The 24,313-nt window shown below is 43.2% G+C and overlaps 1 protein-coding gene across 1 annotated transcript in view; it reads right to left on the bottom strand.

The window, feature by feature from the left end:
- The window catches only part of LOC111959841 (sodium-driven chloride bicarbonate exchanger), a 52,079-nt gene that overhangs the window by 18,076 nt on the left and 9,690 nt on the right, over nt 1-24,313 (bottom strand). The window contains exons 2-10 of the mRNA XM_023981652.3: nt 19,805-19,831; nt 12,136-12,217; nt 8,012-8,155; nt 7,642-7,780; nt 6,624-6,784; nt 5,965-6,147; nt 3,118-3,206; nt 464-621; nt 74-161 (exon numbers count right to left, since the gene is read on the bottom strand). Coding sequence (XP_023837420.1) covers nt 74-161; nt 464-621; nt 3,118-3,206; nt 5,965-6,147; nt 6,624-6,784; nt 7,642-7,780; nt 8,012-8,155; nt 12,136-12,217; nt 19,805-19,831 — 1,071 coding nt within the window. The remainder of the gene's footprint in view (nt 1-73; nt 162-463; nt 622-3,117; nt 3,207-5,964; nt 6,148-6,623; nt 6,785-7,641; nt 7,781-8,011; nt 8,156-12,135; nt 12,218-19,804; nt 19,832-24,313) is intronic.

Here is a 24,313-nt window from a genome sequence, read left to right as displayed (position 1 = left end):
ATTCAGTCATGAATTGACATGTTAATTCAGTCATGCCCAACAGCTATGTTCATTTTAGGAGAGGCTGTCTTACCTCGTCTGTCATTAGTGTTGCGATGGATCGGCCAATCTCATGGTACTGTGGCCCTTTCCCAAGAGGCCCTAGTAGAATGAACAAGAACCTAAAAAAACAGAGCGGTGTAGAGACAGTTGAGGGTCAGCCCAAAAAGGACTAAGGAGGGCATAGTGTTAGTCATAGACAGGAGACCATAGTTACAGACTTATAGAAGGTAGGGTTGTGAAATTCCGGTAACTTTTTAAAAAAATCCCAGGCTTCCAGAAATCCAGGTTGGAGGATTCCCAGATGTCCTGCTTAATTTCTCCTGATTCCAGGAATATTCCATCCGGGATTTCAAGAAATCCTGGGAATTTTGGGAGAGTTGGGAATACTGCAACACTAATTGGGGGTCATAGTGTTACTAACCTGGTAACGATGGGGACCTCAGCCAGCCCGTTGAGCATGACTGCAGGTGAGAGACGTACAAACGCCACCACAGGCTTGTCTAGGAACTCCGCCTCGCCCACCAACACATTGGACGCTTCCGCTCCCGGGGGAATCTTCTTCATGAAATGGAGGTCTATCTAGATGGACAAAGGATAGAATATGCCATTTTTAGTGGAGCATTTTACGACTGAAGTCTTAATATAGCATTCTACTGTATTAATATCTCAACTCCTCAATTCAAAAGAAGAGTATTCATGGATGCACGTTTCATCACAATATTGTTTTGAATATTTGTTTTAAGACTGATGCCCAACTGAGAATTCTACTCAATGCATTGTCAGTGGGCGCTGTCTAAATTGCATTACTGTGGCTTGGAAAAACGATGACATTTCAAAAGTAGGCAAATAATTAGTAGGGAAACCTTTTGTTATCATTGTGATGTCGCCAGATTGACTTTAGATGCAGTATAACTTTAGTTAGCTAGCTAAGATTGAGGGGATAGCACCGAATTCTAGCTAGTTGACATTACCATTGCTAGCTATTTTTGACAAACTTTGATAGCTAATGGCAACATTGCCAATCATGTCAAAGTTGTTTCCTACTAATTATTTGCCTACTTTAGCAATGTCATCGTATATCGAGGCCACTATAATGTAATTTTAACGAAACAGTCATTAGTCCCCGTTATGTGTGGGCACCTGTCGCCTTAATGGCGCAGGTGATGTAAAAATGCTCATAACAATAGCATGACGTAACCGAGTGATGAAGGTGCAACCCATAAATAGGAAAAGAAAAGCAGAAAATCTGAAATACATTCTCAAAACAAAAATAGCCCTACTGAAAATGTGTGACTAGGGTTACAAAATTCTGGTAACTTTCCTAAAATTCCCTGGTTTTCTGGATTGCCTGCTAGTCTCCTCCTGATTCCGGGAAACGTCCAACTAGGATTTCTGTCAAATCTAGGAATTTTGGGATACTTACCAGAATTGGCGGCAGCGTAGCCTAGTGGTTAGAGCGTTGGACTAGTAACGCTTTAAAGGTCGCAAGATCGAATCCCCGAGCTGACAAGGTATAAATCTGTCATTCTGCCCCTGAACAAGGCAGTTTAACCCACTGTTCCTAGGCCATCATTGAAAATAAAAATKTGTTCTTAACTGACTGGCCTAGTTAAATAAAATAATAATAATTATGTAACCCTTGTGATAATAGTGCATTTCCTGTTAATAGCTAGATATAGATTGGCCAACTGGACCCTATTTCATAACATAACCATAACATGAACATGTGTTATAATAAACTATTACAGAAGATTACCATAAATCAGTCTAAAGTGGTATCTCCATTTACATAACATTTCCAGAGGTTATCATCTCCTTGTTGTTACACTGTGTCTGCCCCCGCAGTGACACATCCAGACCTGAGCCTGCCTGGCTGCCTGCAAACTGATCCTCCTGTCTCTGTTCTGCTGTGATCCTGTCTGTCTACTATGGAGCCGCACTGCGTCAAATGGAAGTGAGGTAACTTTAAGAAGAGGCAGTAGGGGCATCGGAGTCCCAGCTATAAACTCCATGCTCACTGCTAACAGAATAAGGAGGCCTCAAACTATATTGTAGCAAAGTGGAACAGAAAAGCTCAGCCTACAGAATGTGTAGCAAATTGAAGTAACTTAGCAATTGCCTTTTTTATAATATTATAGGACAATAAATGTGTAACATAAGATTCTGCCTCCTGACAGAAGAGGATGGATATGAACGAGCAGCAGTTGCTGAGGTTAAATATATTATTAGTTGTACTTTTTATTGATAGATACAGTGAAGATGTGATTGAGAGGAGGGGGATAGAGAGGGACATAGAATGGAAAGTGACACAGTCAGGGTTTGAACCCAATACTTCAGCGGCAATGTGTGGTCTGTGAGCAGCAGTACCACCACCAGATCAACCCCTGGCACAATACTGAGGTTAATGGAGGTGCTATTGTTAAAGTGTACCGTTCAAATACAGGCCTAAGTATGTTAAATAGGCATGTTAAATCCAGGACATCCGTAGAACACTCTCTATTAAGCTTCTTTGTCCCAAAAATATTTGGTTGCATTTTATTTATGGTTCTATTCAACCACATTAGACAGTCTTAAATACATTCTCAGAACAAGAACAAACGGCTCTGATACTTTGGTATCAGGTCACAGACAAATGGTTACTGACAAAAGGTTAGGATTTAGAGGTAAGTGAGACTGCTGTTGTCCCAGTCTAATCTACAGTGCTAACGGCAGTGTTGSTGAGATGACTGTTTTGCTATAGAGTGGTTATAATGGTTTAAATCCTAATCCACAAAAAKAGGACTTTTGTGGATCAAAAAAGCAACAAGTACAAACAAATGAAAATGGAACAGATTATTTTTAACGTTCATACACCCGTCAACTGCAACAGCTGGTATGTTAAGTGCAGTATGTGGCAGTGTTGTATGTTAGTGAGTTCAAGGCCTATRTTCATAAAGTGTCTCAGAGTTGGAGTGCTGATCTAGGATCAGTTTGGCCTTTTAAATCATAATGAATGAGGGGGAGGGACCTGATCCTAGATCAGCACTCTTACTCTGAGATTCTTTGAGAATACGGGCCCAGAATGTCTTACTGTACCTTACTGAAGTCCACAGCACTGTTCTCTCTGCTGACTTCAGCTTTGCCATCATTGGGGATGGGTAGAGAGGTCTGGGGAATCACCTGACCTGGAACAAAAAGAGAGCAAGGAGTCCAATAAGTTAACTACTGAACCCTCTATATCAGACCAACATCAAGGTTTCACAGCAGTGCAGRTGCCAATGGTAATAAAGCACAGYGTCTCACAGAGAGAGAGAGAGAAAGAGAGAGCGCACTCTTGGGATACCAAAATGACCAACATTGCTTTAGATATCTATAGATTTGCACTGTAATGGTGATGTAATCTGGGATTTATCAGACCTTGGCAAAGTACCCTTATTTAGTGCAGATCCCAAGAGAGGACTGAAGATAAAGCCTAAGAGTGGCTGCATGGGGGAGGATGGGAGTCATGGATGGCCTTGGTGAGGATGGGTGGGCAAAGCTTGTCCATTAGGATTTCAGCATGATCATTTTAGCATTATCATTGTGTCAAGGAGACTGACTGATGCAAACAGGAAATTAGCCCACAGCTGCCAGAGTAGAGCAAAAGGATTTAAATCGGAAGGATTACTTTTTATTTGTGAGAGGGCACAGATTAATAMTAATTTCAGTGTTTGATCCGTTCACAAGCCAGTAGAAACTACCAGTGACTTACGGATGCATAACAAATCGAAATAATCAGAAATAAAAGCATGCCTTGCAATGATTCATTTTGACTCATATTTCCACATGAACTCAATGAGAGAAGCGCCAAGCAATTTACCAAGCTAGCTGCCCATGAAGAAACACCACAGCCTCTTTAGCTTTAAATGACATTACTTGCAATGAGTAGGAGGGTGCCCTCACTAACATGGCCCTGGTTTTGTTAATTAGTCCCACACTCGCTGTTTGCCGCTCTTTAATTTAGCTTTTGGATAAACACTCTACTTAAATGAACGTGCCTGTGTCACACCACTCTGAATTAAATTACAGCAGAGAGTGACTCGCTAAAAGGGTTTTGGGTGGTCTTCATGTTACAAAATTGCCATGTGGAATGCTGGCAAACTTGCTTCCCGAAACATAATTCCTGTAAAAGGTGATGGACATTCTCAATAAGGTATCATTCCGTATTATCAGTGAACACTGCTGCTCGGGGTCCTTTCTCTTCTGAATGTTTCCCTGTCCACATCTTCTACACCGATCACACCGTATATCTCTATATTTTCAATTCTGATATTAAAAACATATAACTCCATGTATAGTCGATGTTAATGTTCACGATAAGAGTACAGCGACTTGATAAATATGCCTAATAACTGTCGCTGATGTCTYATTGTGATCAATGGCATGCACTTACAATGTACGGCTCATATGATATGAGTTATTGTCTACACTATACACTAACTGACTCTTGGTTAAATGAGCTGAAGCACAAAGCACAACCTCTACCTGTTATTGACAGAAACAACTTTGAAATTAGCAACCTTCACAAGTTATGTTTTAGGGTGTGCTAGCAGTAGAGAAAGGTTCTGTCAAGGTTTAAGAGTGGCCTTGGTTTGAGTCATCCTCCTTGTCCACGGGCTGGATATCAGACTGGGGTCTGGGGCCCTGTTTCTGTGGTCTAGGGCCTGGGGCCTGTGTGTGGAGTGGCTGGAGGGTGGCGGGTGGTGGATGAGGTCAGGAGTGGAGAGGAGACACACTGGGGACAACACAGTGGCCGTGGGGTGCAGGATGAGACCTGCCTTTCACTGCAAGACCCCGCTGCCATAAATGAGCACCAGAAGGAGGATTTAAGGGTAGAACAGAGTGATGGACCACCTGCCAGACACACATACACACATTCATCCACATATACAGACACACACAAGCACACACAAGGAAACAAGAGAAGAGAGACACACTGAACACTGAACAGAAGGTAAAATATGGACAATGTAATGTAGAATGAGAAAGTTATCCACATGGGATGATTGAAACCACTACTTACAAGATTATTTCCAATTTTAAAGTTGCTGTGACCAGAGGTAAAAAGTGAGGAGAACTGAAACACTTCTGAATGCACCAGGGCCCAGGTTTCACCAAACATTTTTGAAGAAGAAATCTAGGATTTTTCTTAAAAGAAAAATAAGAAGTTCATAAGATAGTTCTTAGGTGCAATTCCTAAGAACTATTCTTAAATCCCATACTATCTTCTGCAATAKTTTAGTGATTCCATACCCTCTTAAACATTATGTGTTTGAGCTAAAGACTTCTGTAGATCATTGTTGGCATCAGATTTGTCTATTTCTCCTGCATCCACTGATGCCAACCATTAGTCTGTGCGATTGACGGGTGCTGAACTAGAGCTTTGSGAGACTCGAAAACGCTTCATATTCAATTATTGCATTGCGATCTTGCCTCATGTTTTCTCAAGCATCTCTCAGATGTATTTCAGACACTCATCTTGTGGACATTAACGTTTATTTCACTAATTTCAAGTTCAAGTACAAATTCCGCCCAGGACTTAGATTATATAATATTGTAATAACCTCACATCGTTTCTGTCACAAACTCCGAACTCCACACAGTTGTAACTGACTGGTTGGATATTAATTTCCAATTTCTATCAGGTTTTTGCTTGACAGACCTTTTTTTATTGACATATGTCAATAAAACTCAAGAATGCAACTGTTTATGTCAATTTTGTGTTCTAGAAAACACTTCAATGTGAGGCTAAATATGAGGACRTAAAAGATAAGATCAAATGAAAATAGTGAATTTTCAGGTTTTAGATCCAGGGACTGGCTGGATTAAATTAGATCAGAACTTTTCAAATATCTTAAAATGATTGTTGCTACTTACTTGAGCAGAGAGCTGCCTGTTACTCACCGTTCTTGTCCATGGACTGGGGCTCGGACTGCTTCTTGTCAGCGAAGGAGCGTACAATGGGGATGCGGTTAGCCAGCTTCTTCTGGTTCTGGTGGTGGTGCTGTTTGAGGAGGGACTCTCTCACCTTCCTCCTCACCTCGTCCCCCAGTGGACCCACGGTCTCCTGCTGGTCCAACACCATGTCTGACAAACAGGACCACACAGTCAACAGTTCGACAGCAATTAGGAAACYATCTATTACATTCGGATTACAATGCTTACAATTAAAGATTTAAATTAAGATCATAGAACAGGGTAATTTTCACAAGGAACAAAACGTTATGTTGCAAAACGTTTCTCTACGGTATGCACTAATGAATACAACGCAAGCGTATGGGGTAGTTCCAGATGCCACTCTGCTCCACAGCAGTGATTTTCAACCTGTGGTCCGCGGACATTACTTTTCACAAAGCAAATTGTTTAACAAACATCCATCTGTAATAATCTGCCTTTAATCTGTTACATTCCCTGATCAAATTGACTCTACATTTTACCGCTAAGACATTTTGTGTTAAGACATTCCGTGACTCAGTTAATGGTGGTCATCAAGAAATGTTGACTGTGATTTGATGGTCCCCTGAAAGGAAAAGGTTGGGAGCCGCTGCTCTATTGTACAATACCTGCTACCTCCTCCACGGAGCTGGCCCTCATGTCGAGCAGCACGATGCCTGTGAGGATGCAGCTGCGCAACTCGAACAGGCTGTGCAGGGACAGCGTGGCCACGTAGGGCTTACTCCAGCGCTCTCCTCCATCCTCMACGTCCTCTTCGAACTTCAGCCACCTGTATGAGGGACAGAGGCCCAGTTTCATGTCAAACTGTTCCAGGGGACTAGGGGATATAYGACAGACAGCTGTCCAGCCATCTGGAAGCCCTGTACTGATAGCGCTCAGCTTACACAGACGGGGACACCAAGAACGTACTGATGCTGTGCCGGAGTCTGGTCGAGCGGTAATGCACTCGACTCCGGACCATGCCCCTCAGTGATGGGGTTCGAACCTTGGTCCGGCTGCTGCAGTCTGTGCCCTGCCTACCAGTCAKTCCTCCTTAATTGTCTGCCCCCTGTCCTGTCTAAAAACCAATATGAAAGGATGTTTTGGATCTCCGATTTGCTTTAAAAACAARAAAAGGAATATATCTATGCTATGGTAGAGACTGACTGACTGACAATCCATTTAAAGGTGTATCAGCCAATATCAATGTGACAGAAAGTATTGTAGTGTAGTATGCACAACAGGATATTTATCTAGTCCAGACCTTATGCTTGTTTATTACAAGTAGAGGTACAGAAATGTTTACTACAAGTAGACAAGGGTTAGTTTCCCTTTAAATCTGGGCTCCCAGATCTCATGCACCAGACTTTATGCACCAGAGCTTTACTTAGCCCATCCGTCCCCAAGGTTTACAATCCCTCTTTATGTAACGTTAACTCTTTCAGGTAACAGTTTTGGGCATTAGGATATTATCACAGAGAATAAAATGATAAATAAATAAATCATATCATATATACAGTATATCGATTTCATAACTTTGCATGATTAAAAATCAACCTATGGACGAACATGGAATCCCTAGGATGTGTCATTGGAATTGATTGAATGCTTTCAGTAATGACAGGGGTGTGTCATGTGACTCCCTACCTGGCGGTTTCCCTCCACTCGGCGTCCTCTCCGTCTTTCAGGCAGATCTCGTCCAGCTCAGTGAAGAGGTCATGGGGGATGTGCTCCTCGTCGTCATCCTCTGTGCCCAGCAGGAACTGCACTCTCTGGGATGGCGTGTCTGGAGCGCAGGGTCAGGTAAGGGCATCACTTACAGTACTGTCTGCCATACAGACTCCCTGATTAAGGAGGGTTATATACACGTATGGGCACTGTGCAGTGTGTAGACAGCATCCCCTCTTTTGAAATGCACTATGCAACCATATATATTATCCTATAGCTCATAAAACAATAGAAATATAATCCAGCTGCTACTTTTTACATGGGCCAGCCAGGCAGTGGCAATACTTACAGTATGTGGGAGACTCTCTTCCATTGTCCACTCCAGAATCCAGCTCCCTGCTTCTCTTCCTGTGTTTGTGTCCGTGATGTCGATGTCTCCGGTGGCTCTTCTTCCCAATGGGGACATGTACCCCAATGTAGAGTGTCCTGTGACCTAGATGCAGCCACAGGGATATAAATATGATAAGATAAGATGATAACATAAGATAATAGGTTGAGAGGTGTCACGTGGTATAAAGGATTGGAGACAGGCGCAGGAATACATAATAGGGGTTTTAATACTCCACCCAAAAATACAACCTGCCATGAATAACCGACCCTAAATGTAGATAGCGGGAATGACTTGTCCGACACCGCCGCAACTTCTGCAGCTGCAACTGGCCCGTCCGGCGCCGCAACTTCTGCAGCTGCAACTGGTCCGTCCGGCGCCGCAACTTCTGCAGCTGCAACTGGCCCGTCCGGCGCCGCAACTTCTGCAGCTGCAACTGGCCCGTCCGGCGCCGCAACTTCTGCAGCTGCAACTGGTCCGTCCGGCGCCGCAACTTCTGCAGCTGCAACTGGCCCGTCCGACGCCRCAACTTCTGCAGCTGCAACTGGTCCGTCCGGCGCCGCAACTTCTGCAGCTGCAACTGGCCCGTCCGGCGCCGCAACTTCGGCAGCTGCAACTGGTCCGTCCGACGCCGCCGCAACTTCGGCAGCTGCAACTGGCACTGATCGACCCACACCGCGGTCCTGTGGTTATCCTCGAGGCCGGTGTCATCCCGCTGCTGGTGGAGCGCATCAGGGGAGGGGTACGGCGCAGAGAAGTGGTGCTGGGTTCCTGCGGTGGACATCCTGGATGCTTCACTGACCAGGGATTTTCACCATCGGCACCCTGCACTGCGTCCCTGTGGTCGTCCCTCAGGCCGGTGTCGTTCCGCTGCTGGTGCAGCACATCGGGAGGGGGTACTGTCACGGATTCCCCCTGTACCGCTGCACTTCCATGCACCAGTTCCGCAGGTCTACGTCACCGGCCTCTAGGCGTCACTGAACTGTCTCATTACGCACACCTGATTCCAATTCCCTTGATTAGTAATTGTATATAATTGCCCTTTGTTCACCATTGTCTTGTCGGTTATTGTTCCCATGTCCGTTGGTCTGTGAGTACCTGTGCTTTGTTATTTCGGCTTTTGTGCTGCGTGTATTGTGCACTTGTTATTACGGGTCTCGTCCCGTGTATTGTTATTACGGGTCTCGTCCCATGTATTTATTCTAGGTTTTACCTCGCTCTTTTGTTTGGGTTACATCCCGGTGTTTTTGTATACGTGTTTGTTTTGGGCTTCATCCCCGTGCCTTTCATGGCAAGTTGTATTTTTGAGTGGAGTATTAAAACCCCTTGTTAAGTATTCCTGCGCCTGTCTCCAAATCATTTATACAACGTGACAAGAGAATAAATAATTTTATTCAAAGAGGTCACTGATTAAGGCTGCCGTTTCTGTTTGTATTTACGGGTCAATATCAACAGAGATATACCCACAACAAAGACAAACATTGTGGTTTACACTTTACTTTCTAACCAGCTATAAGTAAATACCAGCTTACATACCGGCTATAAAATAAAGCAAGACACAAATTGCATAAATACTGTATATCTTAGAATAATCTGGATTTCTACTTCTAAGGTCATGCCACTGATTTTTCATTGAGCGATACAATAACCTACCACAAATCTCTCTGACATTAAACAACTGTAGACAACCCTTTTACTGACATCATTATTTTGTATCAGGGGAGGTCTAAAAATAGATCTCTAGGAATGTGTTATCTTGCAATAGAAGTACTATACAGGCCTCTTAAAATGCCTCTAGTGCATAATCTGGTACGATGAATAAAAAAGACGTCACCTTTTATTACATGAATTGCAGTAAAAAGACCATGAGAGTTTGAAGCATATGGCTGTGTCTGTTAGAATAACATGCAATATTGAGTCGAGCGCAATATATTGCAAATTATCTATCATTTACCGTATTGTACAGAGGAATATTATGAAATTGATGAGTAATTCACCCTAGTCTCATATAGAAACTAAACCATTTGCAGTTGACCGGGATCTGTGCAACCAGACAACTGCAGAATGGGGAGGATGATGAGACAGCAAGGGGTTTAGATGGGATATGCAGCAGGGGTGGACCGTCATCTTGCTGATATCAGTGAGACTAAATTGATGTGCTGCTGTGACAGTGTAAGGGTAATCTGCCCTGACTCCACGCCCGCTCTCGCCTCGGGGAGAAATACAGCTTTGTGACTGCTCCTTTAGGCCTGGGGCTTTAAGAAGGCAGCTAGCAGCCTCTGCTGTTCAAACCAATTCCAGTTATCCCACAAACACTAGCGTTCAGACCTATCAGAACTCTTGCAACCTATCAGAACTCTTGCAGCATGAACTGACATATCCTCCATCAAAGGATCAGAGAATGAGTCTAGGACCAAAAGCATAAGCTACAGCTAGCTAGCACTGCAGTGAATACAGTGTTGTGAGTAGTTGACTTAAAAAGAGAGAAAGACAATAGTTGAACAGTTTTAAACAAATTAATTTCTTCAAAGATGAAGGAAAAGCAAGAGAGAGAGAGCGAGAGGGATAGAGAGAGAGAGATAGCTATATTTTGTTGTAGTTTCTTCACTTACTTAGCTAGCGAATGGAGCTAGCTAGTTTAGCCTACACAAACACCCGGCTCAAACAGAGAGGGATGCTATGTTAGCTAGCTGGCTATGGCTATCCAACACTGGAACACTTCCAAGTCAAGGTAAGCTTTTGGTTTTATTAATTTATTGCCACCGGGGCCTGCCGGTGTAACTGCTAAACTGCTTGCTGACTGTACACTGTACTGCATGATTGTAGTGGGTTGTCTAACGCTTTAGTTCTAGTAGCTATGTTGACTATGACGTTAGGTAATATGGTGACAACAATGTAGGCTGTGTGTAGCGGTTAGCAGTTATGATATGTTTTTTTCGACTGGTCCGAGACAGCTGTTTTGTGTTGTGCACTGAAGTCCACAAGCGAAGGGAAAAGGTGAGAGGAGAGTACGTAGATGCGAGAAGGAATTATTCAACGAGCAAAGTGATCATGCTGTTTGTATGTGGGTGCTATGAAAGTGTTTGCAGGTGATCAGGGGTGTATTCATTCCYCCGATTCTTTTGAAAAWTGTTTCTTAAACGGAAGCAAAGGGAACGAAACGGTGATATACATACCTGAATTTGTCCAATAGAAACTCTAGTTTGCAACTGTTGCACTAATGTTTACACCCTAGATCAGCTAGATGCAGGCAGAAGTGTGCAAGGCTGTATTGAATGTCTCACTGTCTGTCACCTTGATTGCACACATTTTTCTCTCGGCCTGTGCACCCACATTGTAAACTTTCATTAATAGCYCAGGTTGTAGCAACCTCATGATAGGTATAGGGAATATGTGAGTATCATGTAGTAGCCTCAACCTATCAATGTTACATTGAACTGGGTGAATGGAATATGAATGACAGTCAACCAACATGCTGTACTAGAAATAAGGCCATGCTCATAAAATGTATATTTGTCCTCCCTCATCTTAAACGGCACTGACCGCTACTGGTGTGTACTCAGAGTGTGTTGTTCAGGTACTGTGATTCTGGCCTGGGGGCTTGTGCGTGACTTCACACGGAAGAGACCTGAGCACACACTGTTGGCGTGAGCTGAATCCTAGTCACAACACACAACATAGAGTCACCAGCCACTATGCATTAGAGCAACTTAAGAACCAGGCAAATCAAACTTCACAATGTGTTATTATGTGCTAAAATGAGCAGGTCTTCTCTATGGTCGTCAGGTTTGTACAATTCAGATGCAAAGATAGGTGATTTTCAGCGATCTACACACTATTGATATCATGAGTCACGACTAACCGACCAATCAGAGTATTTTCCTGTCCTCCTGAAGTGCACTGCAGCTCAAGCAGCTCTCGTTACCATCCTCTCTAGTCTCACGGGTACGGTGTCCATATTAGGACAGCCTCAGTCTTGAAAACAACAGCCTTCTCTCAAGTGGCCCTGTGGGTTGCCTTCTAACCTTCTTTTCAGGCTTCCACACAATTAACTTAAGGTATTGTACTACATAATGTCAATGTACCTTCGAGTTCCTCCTTCTCAAAATTGGTTTTCAGCATGGACCGGTATCCACCTCTGTCCACCACAGCCTCTTCATCATTTCTCTGTGAAGGAGAGACAAAAACTGAGATGATTGAAGATAATTGGAACAATTGCAATGTTGAATCCATATAGTCATTATGTACATGTAGTCATTATCTTCCCCAAGAGAATATTATTGCTTTAAAAAAGCCTGGATAACAGCCAGGAGTCTCATTTGGCATGGTTGCTTTGAGGTGCACTGAATCACACTGATCACACTTAGCTAGCAGATTGTAACGGGCTAATGTGACGCGCCATTAACCAATACAGGTTAGGTACTGTTTGGCGTAGCACAGATAATTTTTTCACCAACCTTAACTTGCCGATACTTCCTCAATTACCGACTTGGAAGACAACCAATGTCCGTTATTAAATTAAATAAATGTTTTGCTCCATGAAGTAATCCAACGATGTGTACGACGCCGTCTTGTCTCTTTCAAATCATCTGTCATTGACTGAGACAGGTGGGTGTCCACCCCAAAGTGCTGAGAGAAGATTTGAAAGACGAGATGGCAGTACATATCTAATAACCCCTATCAACCAGCTGGAACAGAGTAWTGGTCGGACTAGGGAATATTTTTAATAGCTATATCACACTTTGGTTCATCAGAATAGCACGTTATGCTTGTTGTCTTAGCTGCATGCTCATGGTAGCCAGGTCACCTAAGCATTTCAATGTTCCAGCTCAAACAATAATCTACTCGAGGGTCAACAAAAAAGTACTCAAAGTATAGTTTATTACTGACAAATAACGTTGACAGACTTACATATTATCAAGAATTATAAACTGGCCCGTTAGCTACAATAAGCATTGGGGCTATAGAAGTGAGTGAGGTTATAACATCGAAACAGAAAGGGTATATAAGACCTTTGTGAGAAGTAAGTTGACCTCAGAAAACGTCATTAAATGGTGACAGAAAGACAGTGTACAGTGGATAGTGTAGATTTACACACTGTGTTTCCTGTTTGGCAAAGCCCCAGTCTGACTAAAAGAGCCTCTTCTAAAAACCCTTATCAGAACGAACAACCACTCAGTCCTATTGCGAATKAACTGTGATGCAGTTACTAAACACATTTTAACACATTTGGCACCTTACACCACACAATCATTGTGCAACGAATCCTCTGCTCTCCAAAACAATAGACGGAGGAAGAAGTGTCTAAATGAAGTGTGAACGTGTCAGATGTGTGGTGCTGATGAGAGGGAGACGTGGGGGGATTAGTGGTGCTGATTTGATGACCTCACATGTCCACCTATGTAAGGCGGCAGGGAGGATGATGAGAGAGAGAGAAACAGTGTGTGAGAGCGAGAGAGGGAGAGAGAGCGAGAGATAGCGAGTGAGAGAGAGAGAAGGGACAGATGTGTGTCACGACACAGCAAGATGCTCACAAATCTAATTGAAAGGGATTTCCCCTTCGAAACCCTAGGAATTACAACCTCCAACTGAGCAGTCTTGGTCCTGAGCAGTCTTTGTCCAGATGTGATGTGTTATCAATGTAGATTACAATCGCACAATTATGCTTTGTCATTGTTATGACTTGGGCTATGGTCTCAGGGTGGCTGTTATATTTCGAAGACCAAATGTTATGTTGCTGCTGCAAAAAATAAGAATTTACAAATAACAGAGATGGCACGGAAATCCAACAACCCAACAACTTCAAGATGTCTTACCCCTGCTTCAGTTGAACACAAACCCTACATGGTGTGCTGTCTAAATGCAAGTACTTCTGCTAGTACTGCTATTCTGTTAGCAGATATTGGCCATCTCTATCACAACCTGCTGTTTCCCCAGACACATAGCTAGCCGGACAAGGGCACTGAATCATCATCACAACTCTGTTCAAGCCTTCGCAGTAGTTCACAGCTCTATATTTTAACATGCACTACTGAGAGCCTTCGCAGTAGTTCACAGCTCTATATTTTAACATGCACTACTGAGAGCCTTCGCAGTAGTTCACAGCTCTATATTTTAACATGCTATATTGAGTGCCTTCCATTCGCTTAATATGCTAATGCATGCTAATGCTAATGTGTGCAGGTGGCAGCTCGGAGGTCATATGACCAGAACTCCCAGGAGTTGGTGGGGGGGGGGAGCAGAAGCGTGCACGTCAGCAGCCCACTCAGTGATTTCTGCAAGAGGTACATACACTGCCTGTGAGGGAGCCTTTGAGGAGACATAAGAGAGAGAGCGGCACACAGCAGAGAGAGAAGCATGGCCAGATGAAGATATACTCCCTCTAACACCTTGGCCTTTCTACACAGGGGCATGGAGTAGCAGGCAGAGCAAGTGAATTGTGGGAAGGCTCTAGTAAGCTAAGTGCAGCACTTCAATGATACTGCCCCCAACAAAGTGCCATTGGATGTTTTTGTCAATCCTGCTCAACAGATCTACTCTTTGATTGGTTTATCAGTGTGGACTGTCATTGGATAGGCCTGCATACATTAACCGGAACGTTGCTAACGTCTTTCCGGTTTGATGAATGCGCGGAGATATATGTGAACGATCCGGTAGTTTGTTGTACCATGTGCTCTATATAGGAGTTGCTCTCTGTATGAGTCACCACACACACATACACACACACAGACACACACGCATACATAGGCTCACAGACATGAGAGCACTTAATTCAAAAGAAAAGCATTTCATGTCCTAAAAAATGTGTGACATTTAATTTGTATAAGACATGATCCAGATCCCTCTTCTCCTGACATAAATACTGTCATTACAATGTCAGCCTGTCTATGGAAATGTGTGACCCAAATAGCTGTCTTCTCCCTAACCACAGAGGCCCAAGGAGTGTTCCGGAGAACTAGCAGTAATAACCTCATTACTGACAATGAGTTAGGTGTCGAAAGCGTTCCACAGGGATGCTGGCCCATGTTGACTCTAATGCTTCCCACAGTTGTRTCAAGTTGGCTGGATGTCCTTTGAGTGACGGACCATTCTTGATGCACATGGGAAACTTTGTGAAAAGTGTGTGAAAAACCTATCACTCTTGCAGTTCTTGACTGGCACCTACTACCATACCTCGTTCAAAGGCACTTAAATCTTTTGTCTTGCCCATTCACCCCATGAATGGCAGACATACACAAACAATGTCTCAATTGTCTCAAGGCTTCAAAATCCTTCTTTAACCGGTCTCCTCCCCTTCATCTACACTGATTGAAGTGGATTTAACAAGTGACATCACTAAGGGATCATAGCTTTCACCTGGATTCACCTGACTGATCAGTCTATGTCATGGAAAGAGCAGGTGTTCATAATGTTTTGTACACTCAGTGTGTATCAGTATCATAGCACCAACGCTGCAGTAAATCAATAAGAAGGTYTGGCCTGTCAATAGTGCTATGTATACAATTAGCACACCCTGAACACAATCAATAAACAACCGGGATCCCATGTCTCACTGCTTCACTGTAGCAACATGGACAGGGCATCATGACATGGATATCACACAACATTTTCCCACGGGTACTAGTTACTAGCCGTTACGAGTGAACTGAAGCCAATTGAACAAGTTCTACTATATTCTTCAAACACAGTTAGTGCACCATGTTCATACCAAGCACAAGAAATGTGAAACATTGACAAAGTCGGTATGTTGTACATCTGTGTACACTAAGAATGACAGAATCAGCTTTGTTTGGATGGGTTCTCTAAGATGGTCAGAAACTGACAAATGAAATCCACTTAGTAACCAAAATAAGTTTTTTGTTTTTTTAACCAAAAGCTTCTAAAGTGTAAACCAAACAAAGTGCGTGAAAACCATGCTGGATGTGGCAAAAAAAGCTAAGTTAAACTTTGAAGACAACACTTTGGACATCTCTGATTCTTCGGCCAGGACTATGGCCTCTCACGCAAACGCGCTCTAGTAGGAGGATGTCATGTGTGTGAACAGGTTGTATGGGGGGGGGGGGGGGGGGGGTGCAGAAAGCATCAAAACAGAGACATTAAAAGACAAAGTTCAGAGGTCAAAGATCAAGTTTTCGGAGGCATCGATGATGTCTCTCAAGTCCATGGCCGCGTCTCGAATGTCACCCTATTCCCTATACGGCGTACTACTTTTGACCAGTGCCCATTTGGGCGCAATTGGGACGCAACCAATCTATTGTTGAATAATGTACTAATGGCCTGGTCTCATCAAGTGCAGTAAGTACATCCAAGCTGTAATTACAGTGCAGCAGCATTTCTGTGTAGAGCAAACATCTGGACTTGGGAGCATTACAGTACACATCCCACACTACTGTAGTAGTGTGGGATGACGCAGCAGCACGCTCTGCTATCAGACCTGTCACTCCCACAACACAGACACAAGCATAGAGGTTTATCTACAAATTACATCTACAGTACAATTGAAGTATGGGTGAAGTGTGTTATCATTGATTACATGTGCTGTATAGATCTAGCATGTCWGGTTTGCCTTGGCTCATGCTTCCCTGAAACCTGTCTTGGACATCAAAATAAAATAAAATAAAACGGTATTGGTCGCATACACTTATTTAGCAGATGTTATTGCGGGTACAGCGAAATACTTGTGTTCCTAGTTCCAACAGAAGCTCTGGCCCTGGACCAGCGCTAGGACATAAGGGCCCATTTGGATTCTGAAGGACACTGCTGTCCTTCCACAGCTGCTGTGGCACATGGGTCAGGCTCCGTGGCCAGGACCCAGGTTGGTAATCTGAATGCTAATACACAGGAGGGATCAAAGTCTGTACAGTGCTTCAGGATTAAAGTACACACCGCACATTTTGTTCAGCGATATATTAACAGAACATTTACTTACTTAGTCCTCTTTGTCCCGGCTGCGCAGTACATTAGCTTACATTAAAATGTGTTCTTAYTGTATTCAGTTTTGTCTGTGTGCATCCGGAAGTGTTTCTGTTTGTCGTGTATAGCGTTCTACGCTGTCTGTACAATAAAGCAGGCCAAGGCGTGTATTGTTGTGCGTGTAAAGTGTTAATGTTGTGTGTTTTAGGAAGCAATGGCTTGTGACCTATTTTCCMCCAACTACAACACCTCTCTATGTGGAGTTTCGGGCTAACCTGGTGTGACATCCAACACGACATCCAACACTACATGTGTGCTTCTACACCTGCATTGCTTGCTGTTTTGGGGGTTTTAGGCTGGGTTTCTGTACAGCACTTTGAGATATCAGCTGATGTAAGAAGGGCTTTATAAATGCATTTGATTTGATTTGATCTACATCCAACACTACATCCAACACTCCCAATGAGAATGACATCGAGCATACAGTAGCAGCGTGACATACTGTAGGAATGAATGACAAGAGAGAAAAAAGATGACCAGAGATCAGTAGGCTACAATACATGAACAACGGTGTTGAAAATAGAAAGGGTGGTGATGTGGAATAGTGTTGGCCTAACTCGCACTGTATGAGCGCTGTGCACTCAAAGGCAAAAGGCATATTTAAGAGCAGAGGACTGTGGGGCATTAGTGGGGGCAGCCCAAGTGATTTAATTGGATGAGGCAGACATAATTTGGGGTCTGATCCGTGCAGATGGCAATGTTCACTCCGGCAGCAATAGCACCAGCAGCCTCATAATGACAACAACACCGTGCTCAGATGGCTCCGAGTTGAAGTTTCCCATAGGTACAGATCTAGGTTCAGCTTCCCTTCCCCCAATCCTAACCTTAACCATTAGTGGGGGGGGAATGCTAAACTGACCCAAGATCAGCGTCTACTGCTCAGATGAGCTCAGCTTTGCATAGAACACAAAGTACATAATACAAAGAATACAGTCCATCAACCTCCATTCACTTTTCCCGCAACAAAGTTGGCACCTCTCTAAGAATCACAAAGGACATCCAAAAGCATATCATCCCTACAGGCTCTGTAATACCAAATGGCAAGCAGGCTTCGCCTTTGCTGGTGCAGAATTAATATGGGTGCACTCATCTCCTCTCCTGTAACCCAGGGATCAATGGCTGACATCAGCAGGACATCTCTCCCACCTCAGCCCCCTGGCTGCCCTCTATCTCTCCTCTATCTTCTCCAGCAGGACATCTCTCCCACCTCAGCCCCCTGGCTGCCCTCTATCTCTCCTCTATCTTCTCCTATCTCTGAGAGGTGTACTTACTGTACTCTTCGATACAGTGTTCACTCCGCTATTAACTTTACACCGTTCAAATAGTATACTTCGTTGCGTTAACTTTGCCCTGATGTCATTAAAGAACAGGATACTGCAAGCATGATAAAGTGAAGCTGTTTGACACCGAGTTGTACAGATATTTCTAAAAGGCTTTTAGCATTAACAGGAAACATCAGCATCACACACACACGCACCCTTAGATAGCCTTAAGAACATCTGGCGAAGAACATCCTCCCAAACACAGAGCAGAACAGAGAGCAGAGCATAGTCACACCATTACAGAGTAAACAGAGCACAGTTATACCTTTAAAGAATAAAAWCGACTTTTAGGACCCAAGCCTCCAGCAGAATGCATGAACATATCCTTAAGGTGTCCTCTTGTACTTAGGAGTGCTGCTGAGCCGAGGTCAGGAGGCTGAGCTGAGCTCCGTAGTACCTGTGTGCCTCTGCTCCCGGGACAGTCACACACTCTGCAAAGCAGTCTACCTTCTCACGATGACAGGAACAGCCTTACAAATGCACACTCACTCCCTCTGTTGATTTTAACAACTGAGCAACCATTTATCCACCAATCCTACATGAGATTACAACAATGACATCACTGGTGTCCAGACTCTTCTCTAAGAGGGAGATAGCTGGTGCTAAGCCACTGTGTTTCCCTCTTTTGTATGGCTTTCAGAGTAAAGCCCCTGTTGTAGCAGCTTGCCATCGCTGCACCACTCCGCTCCGCACCGCCTTGACCCGTCAGCCTAGCCACTCTGGCCTGACCTTGTTCTCTCTCTCTATCTCTRCAGACTGGAGCTCAGGTAAACCATGAGGCAATACAAAAGATGGGGAGCTATCACCCCAATGTAGCCAACTAAAACCCTTCTATACAGTGTAAGTTCATTATTTTAAAGGCCCAGTGCAGTCAAAAATGTGTGTTTTATAYTTCTACACTATGAGGTTGGAATAATATGATAATKCCTTTTTAGTGTAAGAGCTGTTTGAAAAGACCACCTGAAATTTCCGCCTATTTTGGTGGGAAGGAGTTGTGTTCCAAACCTCTGCCAATAACAGCAAATGTTCMGTTTTTCTCCYCCCACTCAAACCCCTCCCAGGCAGCCCTAGCTACATTCTTGCTTGAGAAATTGCTCTTTGCTAAGAAGCTATTTTTGTTYATTTTTGACCATTTAAATTGAAAWCAATCATAGTAAGCTACTTCATTGTTACCCAGAAATAATTTGATATTGAGATAAAAACGGCTGCATTGCACATTTACATGATGCATTGCCTACCAGTACCAGCATTTACATATTGAACAATGTTCGTTTGKGTATCAATGCCAGTTTGAACAAACACAACAATGTCACTGACACTGAGATAATTCAATTGTTTAGCATTGATTTTATGAATCTATTTTAGAGACACATAAGGATGTACCTGGATAGAGAGACCAGTAAACAGAAATAAAATGTTTTTTCATGCACATAAAATATACATCTGAGAACTAACTTACCACACTTCTGTGTCCAGGAGTTGACACCTGAATAAACAGAATTGTCATTATAAGCATTTTTTTAGGCAAGCAAGTGTAACAGTATAACTTTAGACCGTCCCCTCGCCYCGACMCGGGCGCGAACCAGGGACCCTCTGCATACATCAACAACAGTCACCCACGAAGCATCGTTACCCATCGCTCCACAAAAGCCACGGCCCTTGCAGAGCAAGGGGAACCACTACTTCTAGGYTTCAGAGCAAGTGACGTAACTGATTGAAACGCTATTAGCGCGTACCCGCTAACTAGCTAGCMATTTCACATCCGTTACACAAGTCCATGGCAGTTCATGAAACATAACAACTACAAAAGCAGAATTGGTAACCTGTGTTGGGCAGAACTTGTGCTGCTCACCAGTATTTTTGTTATTTTTTTATTTAACCTTTATTTAACCTGGCAAGTGAGTTAAGAACAAATTCTCATTTACAATGACGGCCTACCAAAAGGCAAAACGCCTCCTGCGGGGACGGGGGCTGGGATTAAAAATACAAATAAATGTAAAAAAAATATAGGACAAAACACACATCACAACAAGAGAGACAACACAACACTACATAAAGAGAGACCTAAGACAACAACATAGCATRGCAGCAACACATGACAACACAGCATGGTAGCAACACAACATGGCAGCAGCACAACGTGGTAGCAGCACAAAACAGGGAAAAAACAATATTGGGCACAGACAACAGCACAAAGGGCAAGAAGGTAGAGACAACAATACATCACACAAAGCAGCCACAACTGTCAGTAAGAGTGTCCATGATTGAGTCTTTGAATGAAGAGATGGAGATAAAACTGTCCAGCTTGAGTGTTTGTTGCAGCTCGTTCCAGTCGCTAGCTGCAGCGAACTGAAAAGACAAGCGACCCAGGGATGTGTTTGCTTTGGGGACCTTTAACAGAATGTGACTGGCAGAACGGGTGTTGAAAGAGGGTTTTATAAATAAGCATCAACCAGTGCGTCTTGCGACGGATATACAGAGATGGCCAGTTTACAGAAGAGTATAGAGTGCAGTGATGTGTCCTAYAAGGAGCATTGGTGGCAAATCTGATGGCCGAATGGTAAAGAACCATTAGTAGTCTTGAAACTGYGTCCAAAATGCACCCTATTCTATAATCTCTACATAATACACTACTTTTGATCAAAGCCCTGGTCAAAGGTAGTATAAAGGGAATTGGGTGCTATTTGGGACGCAGGGCTGAGTGAGCYTTTTGGAGAGCAAAGGCCTCCACATGTCTAGTGGGGCACATTACTGGCATGATACTTTTCTATGCCATATGGTTCATGAGCCACCAGTACTTCTCAACAGGGTTGAGATGGCAGTTATGGGTTTTAGGCCAAATACTTCCCAGGGGGAAGCCAACATATACAGTGCATTAGGAAAGTATTCAGAGCCTTTGACTTTTTCCACATTTTGTTAAGTTACAGCTTTATTAAAAAAAAAAAGAAAAAAGATTCCCTCATCAATCTACACACAATATTTTTTATTTTTTTATTTCACCTTTATTTAACCAGGTAGGCCAGTTGAGAACAAGTTCTCATTTACAACTGCGACCTGGCCAAGATAAAGCAAAGCAGTGCGACAAAATCAAACAACGCAGAGTTACACATAAACAAACGTACAGTCAATAACACAATAGAAAAATCGATGTACAGTGTGTGCAAACGTAGAAGAGTAGGGAGGTAGGAAATAAATAGGCCATAGATGCGAAATAATTACAATTTAGCATTAACACTAGAGTGATGGATGTGCAGATGATGATGTGCAAGTAGAGATACTGGGGTGCAAAAGAGCAAGAGGGTAAATAATAATATGGGGTGAGGTAGTTGGGTATGTGCGATTTACAGATTGGCTATGTACACCGTATTGAGGGGAGGATGGATGGGGCCATGTATTGCGAGATCTTGGCCAACAACCTCCTTCCCTCAGTAAGAGCATTGAAGATGGGTCGTGGCTGGGTCTTCCAGCATGACAATGACCCGAAACACACAGCCAGGGCAACTAAGCATCTCAAGGTCCTGGAGTGGCCTAGCCAGTCTCCAGACCTGAACCCAATAGAACATCTTTGAAGGGAGCTGAAAGTCCGTATTGCCAGCGACAGCCCCGAAACCTGAAGGATCTGGAGAAGGTCTGTATGGAGGAGTGGGCCAAAATCCCTGCTGCAGTGTGTGCAAACCTGGTCAAGAACTACAGGAAACGTATGATCTCTGTAATTGCAAACAAAGGTTTCTGTACCAAATATTAAGTTCTGCTTTTCTGATGTATCAAATACTTATGTCATGCAATAAAATGCAAATGAATTACTTAAAAATCATACAATGTGATTTTCTGGATTTTTGTTTTAGATTCCGTCTCTCACAGTTGAAGTGTACCTATGATAAAAAGTTACATACCTCTACATGCTTTGTAAGTAGGAAAACCTGCAAAAATCGGCAGTGTATCAAATACCTGTTATCCCCACTGTATAAGTATTCAGATGCTTTGCTCAGTACTTTGTTGAAGCACCTTTGGCAGCAATTACAGCATCGACTCTGCTTCGGTATGACTCTACAAGCTTGGTACACCTGTATTTGGGGAGTTTATCCCATTCTTCTATTTTCAGGTCTCTCCAGAGATGTTGGATCGTGTTTAAGTYCGGGCTCTGGCTGGGCCACTCAAGGACATTCAGAGACTTTAACCTTAAAAGCCACTCCTGCGTTGTSTTGGCTGTGTGCTTAGGGTCATTGTCCTGTTGGAAGGTGACTCKTCTCCCCAGTCTGAKGTCCAGAGTGCTCTGGAGCAGGTTTCCATCAAGGATCTCTCTGACTTTGCTCCGTTCATCTTTGCCTCGATCCTGACTARTCTCCCAGTCCCTGCTGCTGAAAAACATCCCCACAGCATGATGCTGCCACCACCCTGCTTCACCGTAGGGATGGAGCCAGGTTTCCTCCAGATGTGATGCTTGGCATTCAGGCCAAAGAGTTCAATCTTGGTTTCATCAGACAAAAGAATCTTGTTTGTAATGGTCTGAGATGCTTTATGTGCCTTTTGGCAAACGCCAAGCAGGCTGTCATGTGCCTTTTACTGAGGAGTGGCTTCTGTCTGGCCACTCTACCATAAAGGCCTGATTGGTGGAGTGCTGCAGAGATGGTTGTCCTTCTGGAAGTTTCTCCCATCTACACGGAGGAATTCTAGAGTTGTCAGAGTGACCATTGGGTTCTTGGTCACCTCCCTGACCAAGGTCCTTCTCCCCCAATTGCTCAGTTTGGCTGGGTGGCCAGTTCTAGGAAGAGTCTTGGTGGTTCCAAACTTCTTCCATTTAAGAATGATGGAGGCCACTCTGTTCTTGGGGACCTTCAATGCTGCAGAAATGTTTTGGTACCCTTCCCCAGAACTGTGCCTCTACACAATCCTGTCTCTGAGCTCTACGGACAATTCCTTCGACCTCATGGCTTGGTTTTTGCTCTGACATGAACTGTCAACTGTGGGACCTTGTATAGACAGGTTTGTGCCTTTCCAAATCATGTCCAATCAATTGAATTTCCAACAGGTAGACTCCAATCAAGTTGTAGAAACATCTTAAGGATGATTAATGGAAACAGGATGCACCTGAGCTGAATTTCGAGTTCCATAGCAAAGGGTCTGAATAYTTATGTAAATAAGATATTTCAATTTTTTATTTTTAATACATTTGCAAAAAAAAAAWWTTWAAACGATTGAATCCATTTTAGAATGAGGCTGTAACATAGCAAAATGTGGAAARAATCAAGGGGCCTGAATACTTTCCGAAGGCACTGTGTACTATATAGCTTTCAGCAACTAGTGGACTAGAATATAATGAAAGTATATCCAATATTTATGATGATGATGCTTCTGAATATGAGTCTGATATATGAATGCAGTGCGTACAGTAAAGCCATGTGGGCAATACATGAAGACATATCCCTCTGGGCAGAAACTGGTTGAATCAACGTTGTTTCCACGACATTTCAACAAGAAARTTCAATGTGATGACGTTGAATCAATGTGGAAAACTGATTGGATTTGCAAAAAGTCATCAACGTAAGGGAATTTAGACTTTTTTTCCACCTGACTTTTAACCTAAGTCCAATGGCATGTTGAAAGGTTTAGTTGATTTCACGTTGAATTCACCCTAGTTGACAACTCAACCAAATGTAAATCAAAACTAGACATTGAACTGACATCTGTGCCTAGTGGGATGTCACATAAAATAAGTTGTCATCTTCATGAATTCTTTGTATGTATCTTTCAAATCTTTATATCTCATCTTTTTGTTGTGGATTTTTAACACAGGGCATTTTCTGTACGTAAATGACATTTCTGTAAACAACAGACAAGGAAGTAAATCCGATCTAAATCAAATTGCTGATGAAGTGTGAGGTCTGATTGGATAATGAGCACATCAACATTTTGTGCACAGAGAATAGAGTCAGGAATACAGTATAGTGCTGTAARCAGAGATTACTGT

Source organism: Salvelinus sp. IW2-2015, linkage group LG36 (genome assembly GCF_002910315.2).
Source record: "Salvelinus sp. IW2-2015 linkage group LG36, ASM291031v2, whole genome shotgun sequence".
NCBI classification, from domain to species: Eukaryota; Metazoa; Chordata; class Actinopteri; order Salmoniformes; family Salmonidae; genus Salvelinus; species Salvelinus sp. IW2-2015.
The sequence above is the reverse complement of the archived record's forward strand: the minus strand, read 5'-3'. Positions and strand labels throughout refer to the sequence as shown.